Source organism: Anser brachyrhynchus (genome assembly GCF_964034855.1).
Source record: "Anser brachyrhynchus genome assembly, chromosome: 2".
NCBI lineage: Eukaryota > Metazoa > Chordata > Aves > Anseriformes > Anatidae > Anser > Anser brachyrhynchus.
This window is the reverse complement of record NC_137695.1, coordinates 66,628,104-66,654,039: the sequence shown is the minus strand read 5'-3', so window position 1 is coordinate 66,654,039 and position 25,936 is coordinate 66,628,104. Positions and strand designations below refer to the sequence as shown.

Below are 25,936 nucleotides of genomic sequence, written 5' to 3'. Positions count from 1 at the left end.
CTGGCATTTATGGCCATGCTACTGCCCATGTGTGTTTAAAGTAATCAGCACTCTTGTTTTTTGTTTGTTTGTTTGTTTTGGGGTGGATTTTGTTTTTGTTTTTATTTTCTACACTGTCAGGGTCCATGCTCTTTCTCCTAGGACAACCAGCTGTCAGTCCTGCTGTGTCCTGCTATGAGGAGTCACAGGCATCTTTCTGGTCCTCGAGTTGTCTCCTCAGCCAACAGCAAAGACATCTGAATAATCCTTCATAAGGATGACCACAAGAAATCAGTTGAGGGCCTCCAAAGTAGATGTCAGGAAAGAAAGGATGATTTTATCAGAAAGACCATTGGATTAAGACTTGGTTGCAGAGCCTTCTAGTCCTGACAGTACTGCATGTGAAAAATGAGACAAACATTCTCCATTCTAGACCCTATTTCAGTACAAATCATGTATAATTTTTATTGACTTTATTAATATTGCACAGATATCTTATTTGTACTCATTACTCAGCTTTCTTCATTACCCCATGGCCTACAGTAGAGATGCCACTGAGGAGAATGGTAATTGGCACCCATAAGAAATTAAACTATTTGAGCTTTACACTTAGAGACCAGTCTCTCCCCTTAAATTCCTAATTAATTAATAGATGTGGGTATTTCAGATTTTAAAATCTCAGTGACTGTATTTGTATATATTCACCAGGAACTTGAACAAGGAAATGAAGATCAGTATATAAATATTTGTCTAGAATGACACACCCTGTTAGTTTTAGAGCTGATCAGGGAAAGAGGGCATGTTTGATTTGTTCCTGGGTGTATGGAAGTGCTGGTATACTCCAGTTTCCAAACTGGAAAGGTGGTTCTTATATGAATTATAAAAAATGAGAAACTCCTGAAATCTGTTTTGCAGTAAGATACTGTCAATTTTGGCAAAGTTAAAGGAGGAACAAGCCTTGCAGAGATATTTGTAGTCTTGCACAAGGATGTATTTGTGCTACGTCCGTAGCCCTCAATGAGGACTTAGCTAAAGTGAAAAAAACTGGCATGGTCTTGTCAGGCACAATAACTTTAAAACAAGATGGGAAAGTATAACAGCTAATGTGGGGTCCCAATGCAGGCAGAAAAACAGAAGAACCTCCTGTGGATCTGGGACAATCCCTGGAGGATCTGATTTGCATAAAACCACACAGTCATTTCAGCAGCTTGCAACAAATATAATCTTGCTCCAGTATGTCCCATGCTCTTTTGGGGTTAAGTTAAGTAAGAAGTATTTTTTTGTGTGTGTGAAAAAACACCAAGGAACAAACTGATTATACATAATCCAGGGAGGGGTATTAGAGCATTCATGGGGTAAGCTCTTTGAAACAAAAACGATGTGTTTTCTAGGGTTTTGTAAAGAGCACAGCTCAAAGCATACTGAGAGCATAATCAGGGCATATGAGCAGTTGTGCAAGAATATGTCAAACAGTAATGTCATTTCATGCACCAGCATGTGACACATTTACTTTCATAATACTTTGACTCAATTCTTTTCTGCAAAGGTGTTATGGTATGCAACCATCTTTTAATTGACATAACTATTGCCGCTATGTGTTTGTCTCTAAACTTTGGGTTTGGTTACAAAGAAGCTAACTAAATGCAAAAGTCATCACAGAAATCATTTTTTCTTGATTATTTTTGTTTTAATAACTCTCTCTGGTAGATGCGCTGTGAAGACAAGTTTCTCTGTATCTGTTGTTAATACAGCTGGGTAAATCTTACCTGTCAGTGCATCTAATTAATATAGTCTGTGTTCCTGGCTCAGCAATGTTCATAAACTACACTGTGTTGTTCAAAAAAGCTTGCCCCACTGTCACCAGGCATTTTTACTGTTTACCAAATCCATTTTTTCAACAACCATGTGGTAATAATTCAGAAAAGATGAATATCACAGAAGACTTAGATATAAGATATGTACATAAAAGTTTTATAATTGTATAAATACTTGTGTGCATGAAAATTTACCTAATTTCATACAGTGGCCTAATGGGAAAGAAAAAAAATGAGCAAGCTCACCTTTTCCCTGCATCTGAGAAGTGGTTAAATTCTATATAGCCCAAATAAAAGGTTAGAAAACTCTGCTCAACTGGTTTTATTGACTGTATTCCTGCACAGAATTTACTGTCAGGATTAGGCTTTATTTCACACAAGAATTTCTGAAAATTACTCAGAATGTACTAAAATCTAATAAGTTAATATATTTTAATTTTCACTAATCTTGCTTAAGGGAATTCACTGTTTTTGTACTGTCTAGTATTTTAAGGCTGTTGATATGGATTTGGTACATTACTGCTGTGATTTTGCTTGTTAAATATAAGCAGGGGTTTATACAGTGTATAATCTTTGCATCTGAAGATAGATTGTATAGAGTTATTATATGGGGGGAAAAAAAACCTCTAACACCACCACCTACATTTAGCAGCTTTAGCCAAAGGCAGTTGGTTTGATGACAGCTTCTAGAATTTCAAATAATTTCAAATAATGAAAAAGCTCCACTTATTTGAATATGAAGAACATTTAGTAGGTCTTTCTATGAAAAATAACCTACTTGACTGTAGTCTGGCTTTGGGCATCAAAGGTGGAAAAAATCTACATTTAAATCAAATGAGCAGTTTGACACTGCTAGAGAATTGAACCAGTAGTCTTGGCAGTCAGGCAAAGAGTTTTTAGATGTTTTTGTTTTGACCCAAAATGTTACAGCCACCTGTTGATTCCGCTACAAAGAAACAAAAAAAAAGGTTGAAAGAAAATACCTATAAGCACAGGAGGAACAAGAACTGAGCTAATACTGGCTCCCATTTAGTTAGTGTTTGAATCTGTGGAGTCAAAGCTGACTTAAGATAAATACAAATATTTTACAAATATTTTCCTGGCTAGCTGAAGACTTTTTTTTTTTTCCTTATTCTTCTCCTGGCCACCATGCAGCTTTCTCTCTCTCTCTCTCTCTTTTAATTTGTAAACAAAACAGCACTGAATTGTACAAAAGATTCTACCACACCCTCAGCGCCACTTTGCACAGGATATAAATTAAGCTCCAAAGAAAAACTTCAGTGGCTCTCTTCCCTGGTGCTGCTGCTTGTCCTTGCATTGATGAACAAGAGGGAGTTACTGCAGGAAAGGTGGGACTAACTGGGGATAAGGATGAGTATAACAAACCACTGTGGATGAAGAACACTTGCCTTGTGTATTTCAGCTACTGTCACAAAATGAAGTACATTCTTCAGGTCAATTAGAGAACCCAGAACAACTTTCTAAGAAATTTCTTTTTAAGTTGTAGAAATGTAAGAGCTGAAACTTGTCTTCTCCTATATACTGGCAGACATAAGGGAAGAGCATTAACTGAGTCTTCATTTTACTGCATGCAACATGTTCCCTCAAGACACCTTCAAGATTTCATTTATACACCCTATATGAGTGAGGAAATCTACTGTAACAAAGGTACCATCAGCATTCTGTTCTCTTCCAAAACCTTTCTTCCCATTCTGATTCTTCTTCCCTATAATCATGGGTAGCTCTTCCCACCATTTTTGTTGCTCTGCCATCTCTCTTACTAACTCCTATTCCTGTTGTTAACTCTTAGCTGACCACAGAGAAAAAACAAAATGACACCCTCACAACCACTCACCTCTTTACACCACTGCTGATCACAACAATTCATTTTGTTCTGTCAGTTACAGCTTGTCTCTTTCTGTTCTTATCCCAGTATTGAGACTCTGGCATACTTGTTTCCTTTCAAAGTGTTAGCTTGCCTAAGTTCTGCTGCTGGTTCAATAGGAAAACTTCTTCAAGCTTTCTTCTTTACTAAAATATGTATATAATCTTAATTCTGTCTTCTCTCATTTTTCCTTTTTCTCTGTTCACACTCGCATTGTGAGGCTCATAGGGCAGGTAACATGACTGGGCATCTCTGAAGAAAAGTCATGGCAAAGTGCCCTATGAAAGTGTATGCTGTATGTATTATAGATTTTTAAAAATTTGTCCGTTATTCTAAGCTCTTTCACTTTTTTCCTATTTGCTAATGGCTATGAATTACTTAACTGGTTTAATTGAGTTATCCTAGTACATCGTGTTGCATACTTTATAAAATCATTTGTATTTATGCAGTTCTTTGATACCGTAAAGTAAAAGGTTACAATGGCATCCAAGTTATTACTATCAAATTATTGTTCACTATGTTTTATGGAAATACTTTGAGGTCTTAACAGATCTGTTGAAAGCAAGAGAGGCTTAATTACGTATTATTTTCTTTATATTCTGCCCTGAGATAGCAATGGGCTGACATAAATTCATAATTGGTCCCTGTGGCTGACACAGTGACTTGTCCCTGTCTAACAGTACTGTCCCAGTTTGCATACCCAGTTTCCTTACTCTGTTTGCCTAAGAAAGTCTACCTTTGTCACAAAGGCTGGGGATACTCAGAAAGCAAAATTTGCAAGTTTGGGACCCTTTTTCTTATTAGAGATATGAACAATGCCAGGAAGGCCAAAAACCTGGCCCCTGTCTCATTGGAATGAATGCAAATCAGAAAGTTCCTCTGAGGTCAGTGGTCACCTGCAGGGCCACAGGACAGGGCCAGATGCCACCACAGTTCCCTTCCAGTCCCTGAGTTTTTTCAGACAGGGGACACACAGGAAGGAGACTTTGCTCTGCTCCCAGCTCTTCTCCTCATGTGGGATGGGGCAAGCTCCTCTTCCTGAATCCAGGAGCTGGAGTGCCTTTCCCCTCCAGTTTAGACACAGCCTTTTGATTTTCAGAACTCTTAGCATGCAAATATTTTTTTTAATTATTATTTTTTATTTTTTTTTTCAGAAAAGATACCTTTCTACATGCCTGAAGTATTCTGTGATTGTCAACAAAGTCCTTTATATAATGCAGTGTGAATGCATTTGCTAACACTATCTCTTTGCATCCCACTGTATATCCTCTGAGTGATAACAGTGCAAATTTTATTCCCTCCTAAACCTATTTATTTGCAGGTTTTGTGGTAATCATATGTGATAATCGCTGTTCAACAAAAGATGGACAGCCTGTTGGTCATGCAGTGCAGCTTGGGGAAAGGCTCAGGAATAGTGTGTTGGTCACTGTGGCCCCATATCCATGTGTAGCTTATGCCAATACCAAATGTAGTTCAGAGCTTTCCAAGGAAAAACCAACAGTTTATTTCAATCTACATTTGGATTACTTTTTTTTTTTTCCTTATAAAAAAGTCTGACAAGAAAAAATCACCACCAATAAAATACTTAATTTCTTGTCCTGCACCCCATTATTACTAGATACACTATTTTTTTACAAGATTTTTTCCATGCTACAGCTTATATAGGTAGCACTGTGTGGTTGTTGTACTACAGATGTATACTGGGGGGTTTGACCACTTCTTCAGTCCTCTCTATATGGAGGTTATTGTCACTCAAAAGACTGCATGACCTGCAACATAACTCTGTTGTGAAGATAAGGAGAACTGGGAATTTCAGAGATATAGGAAGTTACATAAACATACAGTGCATTCCCCTTTCCCTGATGACCACCTCATTGTTTCTGGTATCCCTTGTACCCCTCCATACCCTGCTCCTCTTTACAGAGTCCCCTCTCCTTATCTTCATGTTCCTTCAGTCAGTCATTCCGGGTGCAAAGGGGTCAGACACATTTTGCTCACAGGGCAAAATTCCCCTACTATCACTTGGACCTCATCTTTGGCTTCAGAGATTCTCTTCCTTAGAATTCTGTTTATACTGTGTCCGTATTTAGATACATATTCTAATTATTTAATGGCTGCATCTTATATGACTCTAGCAAAAGTCTGGTATATCTCACTTTCACTCATCAAACCCTTATAATTTTTTGTATAAAGGTGAAAAGGTGATTTTATTCAGCAGTTTTTTTTTTTTTAACATGACTGACATCCATCAGAAAATACTTGCTACCAATGCAGAGAAGTTGATTTCTTTTGAAGTGAGACATCAAAACCAGTTTATGAAGACAAACAGGACATCCAACAGGTATGAGAAGCAGACAGAGAGAGGTCCAGCATACCATCCCTAAGACTATTACAGTATTCCTTCACTTGTGCTTTGCTTTTCTCTTCCCCTTCTCTTAGTTGCACTCTTGCAGTTGTTAATGACTGGTTAATTGTGTAAGTTAATAATTTCCCCATGGAGTAATGTATGGAGTGCATAGAAAAAACATACTGGTTACTATACTAGTAGGGAACATATGATCCTCTATTCTAACGCTTTGCCTCCAGTGCAGTAGAACATGAAATAGTACAGGGAAAGGTATAAACTTGCGTGTGTCTAATTGTACAATATTGAGACAAGGGTGAAACGTTATTCTTGAACTCAACATTAATATTAGCTTACTAGCATGAGTGTGAGGAGTAGTCACACAGTTTTACCTGTTTGATCTAATGGTTATATAGTCATGGGTGTTATATTTAATTGATGTTGATGGCTGTTTTTAAAACATAGCTATTTCAGTGATTCAGCTAGAAGTATAAGATTGGAGATGGATTTCTACCCAGATATTTTTTTTCAATTATTAAAAAATCCTTGGTGCATGTTATTGATTACTATTCTGAAAAAGGCAATGACTGACCTTTAGTTTTAGTCAGTTCCTGATTTGTTCCCATGTCATGTTGCTCCTGAAAAATGTTATTGTTGAAGACGATTGGTTCCTTTTCTAGCTTTTATTTAAAGAAGTAACATTTTTTTTGTTGTTGTTTTTCTGCTTGGGAAATACCCAAATATGTACTTATGTATATTTATGTTTGTGAAATACAAACCACTATTTGATGCAGAACAATTCCTGAAGTATTTTTACAAGCACTTTTGAAAATGAATGTGGTGTCTGTCTCACAGAGTGGCACTCACTTTACTAACATAGAAGTGTAAGTTAACATAGAAATAAACATTTGATAAACCAGTTTATTTGTAATACCATGAAATTAATGTAAACAAAAATATTTTCCTAGAAAATATTTTCCTTGAAAACCTGCCAAGATTTACTGAATACGTCTTGACAAAGCGCTTCAACTGAGATCAAATAAAAATGTACCTTGCAGTGAACAGCTGCAGCTATTTTAAAATGAAGTTAAGCAAGCGTGAAGAACAGGGGTGAAAAATAACACCACAGTAAAAGTAATTAGCCCGATGCAGTGCAATCTACAGTGATACCAAATGTGTAAGAAGCACGGTCGCATTACAGCAGTGACGCACTGATCACTTGAATGGATGACGATGGTACTTCTTCATTAGGATTCTCCAGAGCACCGAATCCCTACGGCAGCGCCTCTGTCGGTTTGTACCTCTGGCCTCATTTTCAGAAGACACCTCCACGCACGGCCTGCGTGCGGTACTTACAGTAAGGCTCAAACAAGCACCGCCTGGCAGCATCTGCTTGCCTTCCCCTGCTTTATTTAGCGAAGGAGCTCTCTCGCTGTGGGCAAGCCGCCAAGATGACCCTCTGCGGTCATCTCGAACGCGTGTTTGTGGCAGGACGGGGCAAGGGTTGAGAGACCATACCACGGCACGGCCAGGATCGCTGCTGATCCCTGGGCACACGCTGGAGCTGGAGGGAAGGAACCTTGAGCAACCTAGAAGGAGCGGAGGCGGGCGCGGTGCTCTGATCCTCCAGCGATGCGGCTCACCGACCCCAGCGGTGCTGCGGGACTTGCATGGACCGTCCCTGCCCCTCACTCGCGGCCTCCATCCCCGTACCCGTCACACAGCCCATCCTTGCGACGCCCGCCCCCCACTTACCCCGGTCCCCCCGCCTCCACCCCGCCTCCCGCCCGGCCCCCGCCCGGCCATTGGCGGCGGCGGCGCCCGGGCAGGTGCCGGTGAGCGGCGGGGCCGCACCGCAGCAGCGGCTTCTCCCCGGAGTGGGGTGCCCTTGCCCGGCGGTTCCCCATACCCCCCTCCGGGGGTCCGCAGCCCCGCTGACGTGGCTCTGTGCCCGTGTTGCCAGCCGCCTTCCATCTTGCTGCAGCCCCCAGGTGAGTACCGCGGGGCTGGACACCCCCCCGGGGTCCCTGCCGCCGCCCTCTCTTCCTGCGAGCACCGGCGCTCGGGGATGCGCGTACAGGGAAGGAGCCGGCTCGGTTTCATCGCCAGCCGGCTGTCCGCGGCGCTCTGCCGGCGGTACGGCTGCTGGAGCGCGGCGTTGTTGTTTTTGTTAACGGGGGATTTTACTCCTCGTTAACTTCTCCGAGAGCACCGAGGGTGTGGGTGAGGCGCGGCGGGGGCGCTGCCCCTGCCTCCCCTCCCTGCCGGAGCATCGCGGGGCTCCGCGCTGGTAACGTATGCCTCGGGGTGAAGAGCATGCGTTTTCCTAGTATCAAGGTCAGTTTATCGTAACTCCCGAGGAAAATACCGTATGGCTTAAGCTGACTTTTCGTGGGGAATCTAATCAAGTCGGGCTACGTGGTATGCTGTGGTTTGTGTTGGGTTTCAGTTTAATGTAACCACGTTCGATCATAAAATGCCTTGGAACGCGCGTGCATCCCTCCTGAAGCATGTTCCCGAGAATGTTAGCCGTGTCTGGCAATATATATGTTGACAGATGGTGGGTTTTAGCCTTATATGTACTGTTTTACTCTTTCCTGCGTTTTTGAAGATGTGGGTAGCTGTCATGCTCTGGAGCCTGGAGTTCTTTAGAATAGGCACAGCAAGGATTTGGGCAATAAAGGCTTTTACTCATTCCTCTGATAACCCTTTTCTGGAAGGCTAGAGAGAGAGAGGAGGGAAAGATTGTTTGGTTCTTGTATTATCAGACGTTTCTCTGACTTTGAGGGAGCGGTCATCAGGCTAGACAGTTTTTTTTCACTCACTTATTAATGGTGGTAGCGGTTCACTGTGAGCTGCATTGAAACCACTGACTCTGTCCCTGCGGCTAACTGTAAAACCATAGTGCTTGCTGGTCACTTCTAGCTCTTCATGTAGCTCTGTTACTGCATCATCTGCTTGAGAAGGTTATCTTCTACTAGGTCTTTCAGCCTCCTGCTATACCCATCATTACTCAGGTACCGGATTGGACACTCAGGCTTAAGGCATCAGTACACATGTGCTGATACAAAAATGTATGCAGCAATTCCGTAGCCTTCCTGTGGAATTTGTTAGATAGCTTGGCACAACACATATAGCAGACACAAACAGTAGAGTATCATTTTCAACAGCTGCAATACATGAATTGCCTGTGAGAACTCTCAGAAGTCGATTCTACCCCAGTTGCCCCCATGCTTCACGAAGAGCTCTGCCCCCTGTTATAGGACTTGCATCTTGAATCTGCTTCTGATTCAAGTGACACAATACCGTCCTTTCAGACAGGTTAATGCTTTTTAACAGACTGCCTTCATCCTAACTAGTGCTGTCTAGGGGTGATACAAGATCACACTCTAGAACAAGACAAAAGCAAAACTAAAACTTCTATTTATTTTCCTGAGTTCATTTCCTGCTTCCAACCTAACCTGATGAATATAGCTGAGTGTATTGACAGTTGATTGCTAAACCAGGCTTTTTGGTTATATAGGGTGTACGCGACTTTATGAGCATGGTAAGAATTCATCTTTCCCACTTCATAGTTGCAGTAAACAGAACACTTCAAGAACTTGTACTTAAACAAACAAAAAAGTCCTGAACAATGCTTGGCCGATGCTGAAGAAAGGCTGTATATACCAAAAGTACTATTGTTCATAAACAGCACAACTGTATGACAATGTGACTCCTTTGTGTTGCTGCCAACATTAACATGACCTATTGTTATCAGACTAGAAACTGCAGTTTGGCGGTGTAACCCGCCTTAACTTGCCCTCAGAGAGTTGGATAAGTAGAAAGAAACAAGTCAAGCAGAGACCATAGGGACAATTTTTCCTTCAGGAAAACCCATTGATTTGAGTGAACTAACTCAGCTTTCTGTGGAGTGCTGTATTTGCTTTTGTTTTGGGTCCAGGTAGCTTAATTACTAGATAAATATATGGAGATAATAAAGGTTTCCGGCTTACTAGTGAACCGCTGAGAGACAGAAAATAAACCACCCTCAGCCTCAAGTTTGTTATATTTAGAGATTTGGAACAGTGTACTTTCAGAAGAAGCTTATTGGACTTGAGGAGGATGGTAACTGCTGCATTTCAATGTGGAGGGAAGCACACTGCATTGCTGCTCAGATTATCAAAGAAACTTGGCCTATATATAATATAAACAGGAAATTTTGTAGAAGGGCTAAAAAAGATTTGAAGCCATGGTCTCGTTTTATGCATGTCTTTGTGAGATTGGGCAAAGATGCATATCTCCAACCTTTATAGAGAGACCTCGATTTGACACCTTACATGTGACACCCACACTATTAGGATCTGTCATTCATGTGGTGTAAACTAGTGATTATGACCTGTTCACTACTTAACTTTCAGTAGAAATTTCTGTTACCATGTTTCTTTGTCTTTTAAGAATGCTGCAAAAAAATGCAGCATAGTATTTTCCTGTAACTTTATTTTCAGTAAATAAACTTCTTCAAATTTCTGTGTCCTGAAAACAAATGAATAAACACTGTAGTGGAAAGCAGCAAGGAATCGCCTAACAGCATTAATGTAGTATAAGTAGAGTATAAGGACCACAACGGCTTGACTGGTCATAGCCTAACTTCAGCATTACTGCAAGCACAGTCTTTTAAATTCTTATAAATTCTACGAACACATTAATTTTCTGGGCCAATATGCATTCCATTTCAACAGCAGGGCAATTCCCTCTCCTTCTCCCCCTCCCCTCCCCCCCCCCTCCACCCCTCTCTTTCTCTCTTTCAATTTATTTCTGAAGAATATTATACTAACAAAAACCTTTGTCGTGCAAATTTGTGCTGACCCACTAGCTCCTGAGCAAGTTCAAGGAAACAAGACCTCCTTTTACTTCTTATTACCTGTGTGCTTTTTTTTACCTATTGATGGTCATAAAAGAAAAACTGAAAGTGATGTTTGGTATTCAGATTATTGCAGTTATCTCCTGGTTGTTTTAAGATAAAATATTACTGCAAGAAATTAATTTTGGATTGTCCAAGGCAAAGTACACCTTCAAATATAATATCGCCTACTAAAGTGGATGAAAAAACCACTGCGGAAATTAATCTTTCAAACGAGACATTTTCATTGGCATTGTCTCAAGTTGACTCATGGTAATCAATTAAGTAGTCTTTTTGAGTTCTGCTGATGTTGGCTGGCAGGCAGGGAGGCTCTAGCTTGCCCTACCTGCTGAAGAAGACCCAAGCTCAAGTTGTGCTGCACAGAACTTTTGGAACAGCAGTTCCAAAAAAATCTTCTGTTGCAGGGAAGCATCCAGCAACATATGTTGCTTGTTGATGGAGAAGAATAAGCAGGTAACTGACTTGATCCAGAAACTGTGGCTTCATGAAGTCTGTTCAAAGGGTGCTGTGGTAGTTTACTGTAGGAAATGAGATATAGTCTCTTGTTGTTGCAATCTGAAATGTAGAGCCTTGTCCAAAGGCTGTTGAAGTCCATTGCATTCCTACTGGTTTTAATAAGTCCTGAAGCCAGGAAACCACCTGAAATCTTTGCATGCTTTTCTTCTTTAATAACAAAACAATCCCTTACCAACACTGTCAGCCCCCTTGCATGCAGAATAATATGTAGATCTGCTGTTGTAAACCAACTTTCTGTTCCTGGGGAAGACAGTACATAATCTGTTATTTTCCTTCTGGAAAGGAAAGAAAGAAAAACATGTTTACAGCTTGAGGAGTAAATTATCTGTTCTGCTCTTGCAATGAGGTGTTTTATCTTCTCTGAAACTAATACAAGAACTTCTTTGCTTATTAGGCATTACCTCTGATACAGAAGGTCACTTTAACATGATTTTCTTCTCTCTCTTTTTGGGCTGTATGAATAGGATGTTGTGACACAGTGCAGTTCAAATAGAAAAGTGCTGGTGGTTTGTGCCATTATTGCTAATTGCTGCAGCATGGATGCTCAGCATATGGTTTAAGTGCTGTTGACAGAAATATAGGTAATACTGTCCTGGAATACCTCAAGTTGCACAGTGTACTTACTTTTCTAACCATTGTAAATCTTGCAAGAGGTTTATTCCATGCCTCTCTGCCAAGAGAACTGATCCCTCCCCACCTCACTGGTCATCCCCAAGACTGCTTAGTGTGCCTTTCTTTCAACACTCACAACTAGCAGACCTAAGTGCTTTGACACGAGTATGACAGACCACAAGTAGGCTTTAAGTTAAAAACTGTCGTGCATGGATTGGAACAACACTGGATTTTAAAAGCAACTGAAAGAGCTTTCAGGAGGATTCTAAAAGATATACTTTGGTTTCTAGAATCTATTTCAGATTTGATCTAAAAATCAGTGCCAAAACTTGTCTGTATGTTGATTAACGCAAGAATAAAAGTAATAGATTGAGTCCCAAATCGTGAAGAAACCAATTTTGTGCTAGAGGAAGGTCAGGCTGATTATCCTCCCTCCTTCCTCTTTCTCTTCTAACATTTAATGATGAGGCTTTAGATTCGTCTTCCAAGTTAGTAGTTAATATCACAGTTCAAAAAGAGGGCAATCAATGGAGGAAATACTGTGGACTTGGATTCTGTGTGTGATTATGTGGTCTGCACCTCTTCTGTAGAAATATGCTATCTATGTAGTTGTGGTAGCTGAAAAATACCTAAGATTATGCTTTCAATTGGGAAACTGGTGGCAATGTTTTATCACGGTCCATAGGACCCATGAAGGATACTGGATAATCTTAAAAATTTGGAGAAGCTAACATAGGAGACTAAAAACTGTAATTTTCTAGGTATTTAAAAAGCTGGTGCTCATGTAGGAGCATGCTTTTTCAGTGTACTGGTAATGCTGTGTACAATTTTGAGAGTAGACCTTGATAAAGGGAACAATAAAAAAAAAAAAAGGGTGGGGGGTAAAAAAGAAAAAAAGCAAGTTAATTGGGTATGGAGGTGTCCCAGCTTGCCCCTAAAGGTGGTGGCTTAATAATGCGATTGTTAAGTTGACCAGATAATAGTCATTGTGAGATCCAAGAAGGATGGAATAAAGGTGTCTATGTGCTGTCTGGTTGATTCTCTAAGCATGTAAGGGGATGAACTCTTTTGGTTCCCTAATCTAAAGAAGCAGCGTGGCTGCTCCAGTTTAGAGTCAAATATGAGTGAGCCAGGAGTCAAAACATGACTGTGAAGTTGGTCTTTGACTCCAGCAAATGCCTGACTGAGTCATATACTTGAATGTAAATGTTCCTTGTTTGTATAAACTTGAGAAGTTCAGGCTTGTACTTATGGGCCAGATAACAGATAGCATTGTGCCATGTTAATGTGTAAGAGTAGCAAAGCTCACGTCCAAAGACAATGTCTCTTCTACTCCACACTGTGCTTAGGTCCCAGTGTCAAATCTGTGGTGACAAACTAAACCATTTAATGCTCCCACCTGAAAGATTAACCCAGCCTCCAGTTCAGTTTTCAGAGGCTCTTTACAGCTCTGGCTTTATTTTACTCTTGTTTTATATCTCTTAACAAATGTTTATCTAAAATATTCAAAGACAGTCTGCTTCTGAAACCCTTTTTTTCCATGTGTGGTGCATAAGTTATGTGTCGACCAACTGCAGCTCATCACCAAGATTCAGTGAATTGGGACACGTAGCTTTACAGATGTCACTCTTCGCTCTGCCGTAACTCTTACTATTCTTCTTTGCTCTAGCATAAATCAGAGCTAGAAGCACTTTGTAGGTGTCAGGGTGAATGCAGAAGGCACAGCCTTATGACGTGTTTTTTTTTTTGTTTGTTTACTTTGTTCATTTACTTGCTAATCTGTAAAATGCAGTAATTTTCAGTGGGTTTTCCTGTTAGTGGTTTGAATTAGTCATGATTTACTGTATTAAATTTGTTTTCACATCTGGCACTACTAGAGAACACTGTCTTACTGTGGCAACTGCTGCTGGAAGTATTTTCTTACCTCTGAAAACGCAAATTTCTGATTCTAGTCCTACAAAATCTCTCAGTGAAAGATTAGTTCTTGGTTAAAATTTAAGGATATTTGGATGAATGATATTTAGTAAGAGCTGTGTAAGGTGTCAATTAAAATAACATATGGTGTGGGGGCAAAATCCATTTTATCATGTAGGATATTCAAAGTATACCTGTGGTGTGTTTACATATTGGTAGGTCTAGATATTTTGGTAGCGAACAATACACTTAATTGTTTACTTTTGTAACTTATATACGTTTCAAGTTATGATGAGATTTGTAATTTATTATAATGATTTTCCTGTTTTATTAAAATGCAAAATTAAATTCCTATGCAGATATGAAATGTGTGGTAATTCCAGAGCTGTTTGAGGTCTTACAAAAGCTTCACTTTTCCTTTCAGTGCTTCCTTCCCTAGATTAAAGTTATGAATAACTCAGATGAGAGATCTTACCGCTGCTTTATATAGTAACCATGGTTTGGCATCTTGAACTTGCAAGAATTGCCTTCATGGATCTATGTTTTCTCGGCTAGCTTGTTGAATTTTTTTCTGTAGGATGCTTCTATGTATCTGTTCTTTCAAATAGTGACTTCTATGGTACTAGAGAAAGTGTTTAACTTTAAAATATGTTTGTCACGTGCCGCTCAGAAGCTCATATGGTATTGGGCCTTCTTTATCATTCAGTTTCCTCAGGCCTTTCAGAAGATGGGATTTTAAGCATCTGAAACAGGGATCTGCACAAGGATATTCTGACTTGTGTTCTTCTCATATGCCTTTCTTCATGAATGAATTTTATATTACTTTCTGCAGAGTTAAAAGCACACAAGGTGGAAAATGCTTCTGTTTAACCTCTCTAGAGTAGATATTTATTTCCCTCCCTGTGGAAGAGTATCTATTTGAACATTCCTTGGCTCAATGTGGTGTTGAACCTGAGCCTTTTTCCAGGTATTACTGTCACACAGATAAGGCAAGTTTTCCCATCTTCTCTGTCTGTCTTTTAAAACAAGATACAAACTGCCATCAGTTCTCTGAAGAAACAGAGGAGGATCTGCTCTTTCTTTCGTCTCCCTGCGATCTGTGTAGCTCACTGCATGGCCATTGATTGTGTGATGCTGAGACTGACAGGTGTCATGGGAGAAGACTGTGGCATGCACGGTGCAACCCAGGTGGGTGAATGCATTTCTGCAGTTCTCAGTCCCGTGCTAAGGCTCAGGAGAGAGGCAGGAATGCAAATGAGCTGTTTGTTTAGTATTTTTCTCCTGTTAGCTCAAGCTTAGAAAGTACAGTGTGAAGACCTGTGTGCTGGTTGTGTTTGTGTGCGAGTGCTCTCATGTGGGTTTTGGTGGGAAGGTGGAAGAAAGGAAACAGCCCAGTTGAGCAGCCTGCTGTTCTCTGTGCAGGGAGCTTAGGGTCCCACTGTGCGGGTCAGGCACCCAGCAGGAAGCTCTTGCTGTCTCCTGCTTTGAGCTGTACAAACATCTAAATGTGTTGGGCTCTTTGAGACCAGTTACATGCCCTAACTCCACATGCTGGCTTTCTCCCTGACCTGTGGTTATTCACCTGGGGCTTGTTGACAGTCCATTAGGGTAATGAGCTGCATTTCATGCTTTGCATGGAAGGCATGTGGAAGAGAGGCCAGTCATCCGAGGTACAATTGCGTCTCAGTGCATTACTGCTCCAATTTTGTCTTTCTTGCCAAGCTGTCTTCCTCGTTTTGGGAGAAGTAACAGTCTGTCTCTCACAGTCGGAATGCTGTCAGATTGATCATCACTACTACACACTCTTTCGTAAGACAGTTGCTGCTAACTAGAGAAAATAAGGCTGAACGTTGTTTGCCTAAATTCAACCTAAACAGTAGAAGATGAGACTGAAGTGAAATGAGAGTATACAGGAACTAGAAAGCAAATGACAGTGAAATACATGCTAAAAATATATGCCAGGACAGCTGTGATCTTTCTCAGGTGTAGGGCCACATCTTGGATCAGCCTCTCCTTTAGGAGTTCACTGTTGCCAGTGAGAAGATTATTCTGGTCAATGAATTTGGCTTTTATATCACATTTGAATTCCCACTGGGGTTTATGCTTGTGTATCAGCTGTAGGCTTGGTTAATAGGTATAAGATGACCATGATTTATTATGAAGATTATCTTTTTTGTAATGGCATTCATCTTTTCTTTTAATCTGTCAAAAGTAGATGAAAGAAATGAAGTCCTCCAATTTAATCTTTGGTCTTCATGCTGTAAAAACAATTATTTACTATTTAAATAAAGTAGTTTCTAGTTTTTAGAAACAGTTTAATATGCTTTGTTCTGGCTCTTGCCTACAAGTGAGAAATGCCAGTCTTTTTTAAATAAAATGTGATTTTAGTAGCGCTTTTGTACTTCATATTCAGTACTTAAGCTAATATAAGATACGGGAGCAAGAAGAATATGAAACTCCTATTTATTTCCTAAAAAGGTTGACATGTAGAAACACACAGTGCTAACCTTTGACCTTTAAGATTTACTATTTCCCTTATTATAGTATGTTCCAGTACTCTTAAACAAATTACACACAGTTATAGTGATAACTTGCATTAATAGGGAACACTTCTAGGAGGAAACAAAAGAACTTCATGGTTCTTTTCAAAACCCGCTGCTTTACCCCTATCCCCAGTGAAACAAACCTAACATTGCTCATGGACTTGCAAGCTCTTCAGTCATCTAAATAATCTCATGTAAGATTACTGCAAGGCTGAAAGGAAGATAATTTTTGGCTTGGTTATAAACCAGGAAATATGTGCAGTAAATCTCAGTTAAAATCATTTTGGACATGGAGAATAACATCCTCTTTCATGAGATCTTTGTTTTATGTCTGAGTTAAGCTATGGCACACCAGGTACAAGTCCTCATGTTGAAGTCAGCTGGACCATACTTAATTTTTCAGCTGAAGAGGTGGCTTTGTATTTCCCATGAGTTTATTTTCCCATCTCATTATTTCGGGACATTAGTTTGTTTCCAGTGAAAAGGAAAGAATATTCCTAGTGCTGTTTACTGCAGCATCTAGACTTTATTAGAGTCTTAAAAAATTAAGAAATTTCTGACCAATTCTGATTATGCCTCATCTTAGGTTTAATGATGTACTAGCTGTGGCTGAAGTGACTTTGGACAGTAGTGTTCTTTAAATGTTTTCTTTTGGATAAAGTCTGTTTTGCTCAACTGTGTTGAGATAATTCCAAAACCAAGAGCTTCCTTACACTTTCAACACCTGGGGCTTATTTTTGTCAGCAAGTAAAGTGTGTGCCATCATATGCTTTAGATGTTATATATTGTATGACATTTACATTGTCAGCAAAAGGTTATTATACTACATTTGTTTCAATGTGATTACTTCTTTGGGACATACATTTAGCAAAACTTTTATTATGATTATTTTAAATACGGACTACAGTGAAGGAACTCTGCTGTGTATAAAGTACTTGTCTTCTGTCTTGTACGTGTTAAATGGCCAAAATCTTCACCTTTAAGGTTAGAAAAAAGATTTCTTATGGTTCTAGAAGGCTTCTGCAGAAGCTGATATAATGCCCAACTATAACGACAAGACAGATTGAGCAGGATTACTTAAGTCCCGACAGTCTACTGGTGTCAGGACTCATAAAGATGTGTTGGTTGGTGACAGAGTCAAAGATATAATTGCTAGCATGTTTTTTGTTCTCAATTTTCTACCTGGAAAAATACCTGAAGTAGTAAAGTAGCTGAGCAAAGTAGAAAAGCTCTGGTGTTCAGTTTGGTGAACTCTAAAACTGAGAACAGGTGAGGGAAAGGTATTTCATGTGAAATACTTCAGTTGCAAGTAGCTGGGTTGAATGAGTTTATGAGATTGGCTCCTCCAGTATCACATTTTATTAATGCATAGGAACAACATTTCAAATCAAAAAGGATACTGCATTGTCAAATTGCATGAAATCTCAATGCAAATTTGCTCGTAAGTGGAAAATGTAGGGCATTCTTGTCTGCAGTGCCAGGGTGTTGGAGGGATGTCTTCCAGATGCACACTGTAAGCCCCCTTGAAACATCTCTTCTCCAGGCTGAACAGTCCTAGCACTCCAGCCTCTCCTCACATGAAGGGTGCTCCAGCCCTTCACCATCTCTGTAGCTATGTGGTGGGTTTGTCCCAGTAAGTCCCTATCTTGCTTGTGCTTGGGAGCCCAGAAATGGACCCAGTGTCCAGCTGCAGCCTTGCTAGTGTGGATTTCTTCACTGCAGCATTAAAGTAAAATAGATATCTCTGTTCTACAATACTCAGTATGACCATTTGCATAATTAACTTTGTAATGTGGCTCTCTGTCATACATAGGATCTGTTGGTACTTAAAAAAAAAAAAAGGGGGGAGGGGGGAGGGGTTTTGTGTTTTTTTTCCACCCACCCTCATGTAATGCTAATCTTCTGCTGAGACTGCAAGTCCAAGCAGCATAGCTCTCATATGAGTGACTAGGAAATGTATTACTTGTCTTCATTTCTTGTGTTGATGCTCTTGTCTGTTTTAAAATGCAGAAATGTTGTTTGCGCTTCTAGAAAAACATTTTATTTTGGTTTGTCTCTTTTGTTTGTTTAGAAGGGGCTAATTTCAAGAAATGTTTTCAATGTGGAAGTTTTAATTAGATTTAAACCAGACTGTAAGTAGTATTAAGTCTAGAGTATTATACAAACAATACACAATCAAGTATTGTAAGCCTAGGCTTTCTTGTTACAATGTGTTAATTTGTTGAGAAGAAGTTTTCTAGGAAATTATATTATTCACTGTAATTTCTCTGAGAGTGTAACTTTTGCATTCAAACTGATATTTAGTAAAGAAGTATTAGTAATGAAGGCAAACATCTGAACAGCCTCATTCAAGTTATTTCAATTAAGGCTAGAATTTATTTTAGGCTGAGAAACTATTTGGTGGGACTTGTTTTCCTGGTAGCTCTTTCTATAGAGAGTTTGCCATAGTATATTTCCATTGCATAATCTGGATCTACTGAAAAAGATATTTGAGCATTGTTTATAAATATTTATATCCTCCTGTGATACTCCTAGATCAGAGGTGATTTGGCAATGTGAAGAAAAATAACTTCCTGGAGGAAACAAAACAAAGCAAAAACCAAGTTCCTTAGAGGTTAATGGAATACTGGAATGCAGACTGAGTCTTCTATGTAAATAAAACACATGAAAATCAGTATGTATAGTGACTGTATAGTATCCGGTGACTCTAAATAGACCTGAGATCAAGTCTTCGCCAACCCATAGAAATCAGAGGTAGAGGGGCTGCACATGTATCCCAGAACTTAGGTGTAAATTTTCCCCATCTAATATATGCTGGCAATCAACAGTGAGAAGTGAATCAAAGAGATGCTAGTCTGTACAGGTAGGCCATAGTTTGTATATATCACTTTATTATTTGGAACGCTTACTTGATGCTAAGTAACATTTACCTCTTTGGTACAGTGTAAGAACTTTTATTCTTAATTACATATATATTATGAGGAGCTCATAAAAAAACTATGAAAACTGTGCTGTTTCTGAAACTGTAACTTAACGTGGAGATGGATACCTTCATAATTGCCCAAATAACTCTATAAATCAAATTGTAGAAATTAATTCTTAGAGCTGAATTTACTAATTTTCAACACAATTAGGTCATGAGAAAATAAATTGGAACAAATTGATGATAATTCATTAGTGAAATAAATGGACTAAGCTCTAATTCAAACTTCATAATACCTTCTATTCACACATAACATTGACCACTTTTTTAATCTAGTTGCCTTTCACAGGAAGGGGAAATAATGATACTGTGGTGGTAGGGACATCTAAATCTTTCCAGTAGCTCTGGGAAAAGTGTTTGAAATGTCTACGCTTACTCTTTTTCTATGGTGTTTTAAAATAATTCCTGATCCTTAGTTGGTAGTACAAAACACTTGTGATTGTTATAGAATAATTTGTTCTTGGTTCATGCACGGTCTCAGGGGTTGCATTTTGCAAACAGTTTTGCAAAGTGCTGACATAAAATCTTAAGAAATTTCTAAACCTAATTTCAGTTCAGTCATTTTAATGTATTTCTCGCTGAGGGCAATATTACAGTCTTCTCTCAATATTTAATATCACAAATAATAGATCTTTTGCATTTCATTTTAAAATTGAGGGTGATTGCTTTCAACACATGGGACTTTAAAAAAAATAGTTCTGCAGTGAATCATTTTCTTCTCTAATATTTATGGCAGAAACTTTCTTTGTGTTGTGGAGATGTACCTGTGATTTTAACACACTCAGGAAAAATATCAGTACTTTCAATTTATGTTGCGTTTTGTTGCTGGTTTTGTTTTCAGATATTCCTGATAGTTGTTCACATCCAGTGTAGAGTATATAATGGGGAGAAAACTGGATCTTTCTGGCTTGACTGATGAAGAAGCTGAGCATGTACTGCAGGTGGTTCAGCGAGATTTCAGCCTTCGTAAGAAAGAAGAAGAAAGGCTGAGGTAAGATTTAAAACATGGTTAGAAATATTAGTTGTTTTGGACCATTACAAACTGTTCTGTGGGGAAGCTGGAGAACACAGCTGTTTTGGCCTGTTTTTCTTTTATTCAGATACTTTGTCTATATGCAAACATCTGAAGGTGAAGAAACTCAACCCATCTCTTTCCCCGAAAATAAACAGTATGATTCTATCCATTATACTGATAACTTAACTTTGCTTTCAGTAATCTAAACACAAAATGATTGCAAGCAGAAACAACCCAGAAGAAAGTAAATGAAACTTATTGCAAGGTAGCTTTTTCAGCCCTGGGACTTCTGTGTGTGACAAGGGGGGCTACTGGCAGAGACATGAATTGGATGCATTACTTTTCCTGTAGTTTCAACAATATATTCTTGAATTATCTCTTATTTGTTTAATACCTTCTTTGAACACATCATGGTATTTTTTTTTTCCCTGGGACAGTCTAAAGTCCCTGTCCATAGTTAGCAAATGCACATTCTCTTATACTACTAATCACAAATACCTGCTTCTTTATTATATAGCACCATTCTGAAGTCAGCAGAGCAGGAAGATGACTGAAATCAATATGAAACTAGGTGTATATGTTATGTGCAATGGTGAACTGAGGGGATTCCTGTCTTTGTCACTTATTTTCTGTTATTTTCTGAAACTACTTGGTACATCAGGAACAAGAGAAGACTTGCAGCATAGGCCTGATTAATTTTCAATGTGCTGTAATAGTTCTTGCTTGGATTGGTAGTGCAAGCTTGCTGCAGGGAAGAAAGGCTGGATGAAGAAGGCATTCAGAAGGGTTTTTCTTGTCTGTTTTGTCATGGACAGTACTAGTTTATTTATTTATTTATATTTTATTTATTTATTTTTTAGTCCTTCACAGTAAAGCCGAGAGATATTATGGAGACAGGTTAAGGAAAGTGAGTACAGGGGCTTTCTCTTGCCTCATTTGTGTGACTTTTTTTTTGTAATCTTACTGGGAGCAAGCATACAACAGCTAGCAAGCACTGGGCATCTTGCCTATTATATACAACTAGATCCTCTAGTGAGAGAAGGACAGGGGAGGATGTAAGGCATGCCCACAGAAAGTTGATCAGAAAGCTCAGTCTTGCTTTGCTAGCAGGAGCTGAAGAGTCAAATAACATGCCACAGGAACTGAAGTTTATCTTTACTCCCAGCAGATGCTTTTAAGGCAGCTGTTTCAGAGCTAGACACCAACGTCTTCTACAGTATTGCAGTTGTTTACATGTTCATTTATTTTTATGTATTCCGTAAACAAAATGATATAATGAACGTGTGGAGACAATTGTATATTTCTGTCTGAGTACTTTCATAGATGTGCTGCTAATCAAATGTGTGACCTTCCTAAAGCATAGGTAGTAGTTCAGAGCCTGGGGAAGTTTGACTTTTTACATCTTTTGAGAAGAACTGAAGCAACACCCCAACTCTGTGAAAGTTGGGTTTGGGGGGAGTCAAAGGCCTTTCTTTTTTTTTTTTTGTCTTGTTTTTGTATTTTTATGAATAAAACCTGTGCACACTGAAGTTCTCCCCCCAGTAATACAGTAATATAATTTTGTCATCCTTCACATGGGTGCTGTGTAAATACTGAAATGAAATGTAACATATGCAAGAAGACACACTGATCATTTGCATTTTCTGCTGCAAAGCTGAGTTGAGTCTCTACAGTAAGAAATTTTAGCAGTGGTTCTCTAATTTAAGTCTTTCTCCTCACTTTGTGTTGGTGTTATCAGACCAGCTCCTGTATATTTTGTGGAGTAAAAATAGTAAGATAACAATAAGATAACTGCATATAGTTAGTAATTAGTGTGGTTGATTTGTCATGCCTTGCTGCTTCCTGTCAGTGCAAGTTTTTCTTTTTTTTTTTTTAATCCCCTGTGGCTCTCAGCCTGATATCAGATCAATAATATTTACTATTCTTTGTTGCTTGTTCACCCATAATCTTTATATTTTGATTGTGATGGTTCTGTTCTTTGGCAGTAGTGCTATGTTTTTATTTACTTCAATGTTGGTGTAATCATCCAGAGTCATTGAGGCTAAAATTACAATACAGTCTTGTAAATAGACAGTCCTGGTTTTCTGTGAATCAGAAGTAGGCACACCAGGCAGATCTGGCACAATTAGGTAGGTGATCAGTTTGAGTTGCTTGGCATACACGCTCTTTACTGGGTTGTGGTAGTACAGCTTTGTGTACTTCACCTCTGTCGTAGAAGCTCTACAGGCTGTCTGTTGGCTACTGGGATACTAATTATTATAATTTGCTTTTAGAGTAAGTTTATTGCACATGCTAGTGGTCTGTTTTCTCATGAACAATCTATTTTTAATCTTGAATTTCAGACTTCATGTATTTGAGTGAGCAAAGAGGAAGATTGGACTGTTATGAGGGTTGAACTTTTGATGTTTTGCTCTGTGTGATTTCTGTGTAATGTCTGCAGTTTGCTTTTTGAAAAGAAACAACACAGGAGAGCTTATAAGAGCTTATAAAGCCAAATGCTTTTTTGTGAGATAGGCCTCTTTACACAAACAGTTGTGTAAAAGAGATTGAATGCACTGGCAGTAAATGGAAACAAATAAAAGGCAACGATCTTCCAGATCATCCAGGTGCACTATGGTCTCCTCCACTGTGGGTAAAATATATTCCCACATTGGTTTTGTTTTTACGGTACTGTTATAAATGTGCTAGTCCATTTGTTTCAGGTCGGGACTGCCGTGAAGTAAGAATGTTTTAAGAAGTAAAATAATAATTTACAAGAAAAAGTGATGGATTTTCTTACTGCTTGGAGCTGCTCCTAACTTGTTATGTTTTGTCCATGTGGACAGATTGAAGGATAGGTGCTGCGCTGATACTGAGTTTACTATTCAGAAGAACTGTAAAGGGGAAAAAACTTAGAAGGATGGGAAAGGGGGCAGGGGTTGAACGGGTTCAGTGAGGCAGGAAACTCTCAGTGCTGATAAGGTGCTTTACCTGTCAGCAGCTACTTTGCTTCAGGAGGCCATGGCCTAAGTCACATAAGCAGTATTACTATAAGTGTTTGATGACAGAAATTCCCATCCCCATATTGAATACTAAATCAACTATGTGTGTGGTGGTATTCTCATGGTAAACCATGGAAACTTGCATGGGGCAGGGGTGGAAAATGTTTCTGTGGGGGTGAGGGCATGGGTCTGCCTGGTTTAAACCACTGGTCTTAATCATCTGGGAAAACAGAATTACAAGGAAAAATTACTGACCTTCAGGTACCACATTGACATGTCATCATAAGCATGTTAAGCAACTAATATGTTACGTGGGGTCACCAGGACAACATGAGGGAACTGTTGTCAGTTGACTGTCACCCACAGGCAGAACACAGTGCCACGTGCCTGTTATTGTGTGTCATAACTATCTGGCGAATATCAGCTTTACTGTCTTTATGCAGTTACATTTTCAGCTGTGGTAAAGATGAATTTCACTGATCCATGATCAAATCTCCAGTACTGCTTTATTTGCAGAAAACATTACACGTATGTGCTCACTGGAAGGCCTTCTATATTCTGGTTGTTCTGATTTTCTTTTACCCAGATTTGGTAAGGGCCTAGAATAGAGCCTTGTGTGGAAGAAGATGAAACCTTTTAAATTAGGCGTTGTTTTTTTTTTTTTTTTTACCTACTTTTTTCTCTCTGCCTCTTTCACATTGTAGCTCGTTGGCGCATGAGTAGGATTATGAAGAGGCTTCTTAGGGTACAGATGCTCATACCTGACAAAACTGAGAAACCAGTTCGATGCTTTTTCCTGTGAGACTACAGTAGGCTTCAGCGTATGCACAGTATGTGTCATGGGTCTTGTAGTGGATAAAATATTATACTCCTCCTAACCTCTGTTAATAGAAATATTGTCCATGAGTCATATCAAACGGGCAAAATACCAAGTCTGACATTTGGGTAGCTATCTGTTAATTTTGCTTATCAGTTCTTGTTCCTTCTTCCTGTGGCAGATGTATCAAATACCTGAATAAAAACAAAACAAATCTATCCTTCTTCCCTCCTCCCCTCCAGTCCAAACAAAGCCATTTTAAAGCTGTTTTCCTGGGGGGAAGGGAGTAGGAGATTGGTCTCGTCTTCTCCACAGGCTTCAGAGTTCCAGCAAGTGAACTGCTGATCAATACCTGTTGTCAGAAGGGATTTCCTAAGGTCAGTCTGCCTGCCCTTCTCTCCAGTGAACAGCATGGGCAGAGCACAAAGAACATTCCCCTCCAGAATTCTGGTATTTTGTAGCAGGTAGGCACAGTTCTGCTTCCTGTGCCTGCTCATTAACTCCTCAAGGGATCTGGTGAAGGAGGCTGTAACATACCACTTCATATTTGTTTCTTCCCATTAGCTCCGAGAGCAAGGCCCCATGCAGTGCTAAGGAAAATGGTTAGCACTTATTTATGGGCTGTCCTGACAAATGCGTTCTCTACCTATGGTAAAAAAAGCTTGGAACAATTTATTCCTTTGAGGAAGGATGATCTTTGCTATTCTCAAGTTAACACAGCTGTGCACACTTCTCCAATGCAAGGCTGTGCTGAGCTGTCATAAGCTTAGCACTCATCTACCTAAATTTATTTTTGAGCACAATGAATTATGATTCATCAGAATTGTAGCTGCAACTTAATATGTTATTTTGCTACTGCTTTGGCTTTTAAGACAAAATTAAGTATATCTAGGGCAGTACCACTGTTTCGTGGAGGTAAAGGTTCATTAACAAGATTAAGAGCAAGACATCTTTATTTATAGATTATCACTATATTTGCTACATAATGTTCCAAGATGCAAAGAAACCTTTTTCTGAGGTAATGCAGGCTGTCAGAGTTAAGAGTTGTCATTAACTTCATCTATTTACTAGATGCTTTATACTGTTATTTTGTAGCCCTCTCTAAACAGGGATACTTAATGTTTTAACAGAAATCCCTTAACAGTATTCTTGGGTCAGGATAAGTTGCTTATCAAAAAATAGTTAATGACCTGGATGAATTCTGAATAAAAGCCAGATGATGGTTTCTTTGGCTGCAAAGTCAGTAAGGATGCGCTTTAAAATGCATTTAGAAACTGGCACTTGTCATTAATTTCAAGAAACATTGATCCCAGTGTACTGCTTGCAGTCAAATTATGATGTATTTGAAATTATGCAAGGAAGTAGGTATCTCAACAGTGATACAACATGGCTGTTCACATGCAGTGCAGCGGTGTTGAGTTGGGATTCTGCATCTTTTCTTTCTGTGGTTTGCCCCCAGCTCCCTGCTCTAACAGCTGATGGTCCTAGTTCAAAGAGTGGGTCGGTTCCGCTGGCTCAGCAATGGTCCCTGCTCCACCTATGAGCAGAGAATGTGACTGCAGCTGACTGTGGGGTAGGACCTAGCCTGTGCTTTACTGAAGAGAAATCAGGGCTCTGGAAAGAGTCTAGA

General features: G+C 39.3%; 1 protein-coding gene across 11 annotated transcripts in view; it reads left to right on the top strand.

The window, feature by feature from the left end:
* Window positions 1-25,936, top strand: part of MYRIP (myosin VIIA and Rab interacting protein) — a 232,553-nt gene that overhangs the window by 3,681 nt on the left and 202,936 nt on the right. The window contains exons 1-4 of one of the 11 annotated variants that reach the window (XM_080580081.1): window positions 3,337-3,461; window positions 5,931-6,019; window positions 6,991-8,013; window positions 20,335-20,484. In XM_080580081.1, the coding sequence (XP_080436207.1) occupies window positions 20,375-20,484 (110 nt within the window). In that variant the 5' untranslated portion in view covers window positions 3,337-3,461; window positions 5,931-6,019; window positions 6,991-8,013; window positions 20,335-20,374. Of the gene's footprint in view, window positions 1-3,336; window positions 3,462-4,968; window positions 8,014-8,036; window positions 8,360-10,889; window positions 15,156-20,334; window positions 20,485-25,936 lie in introns of those variants that run through there. The other 10 variants (XM_080580083.1, XM_080580082.1, XM_080580089.1 and 7 more) reach the window with 10 other exon arrangements.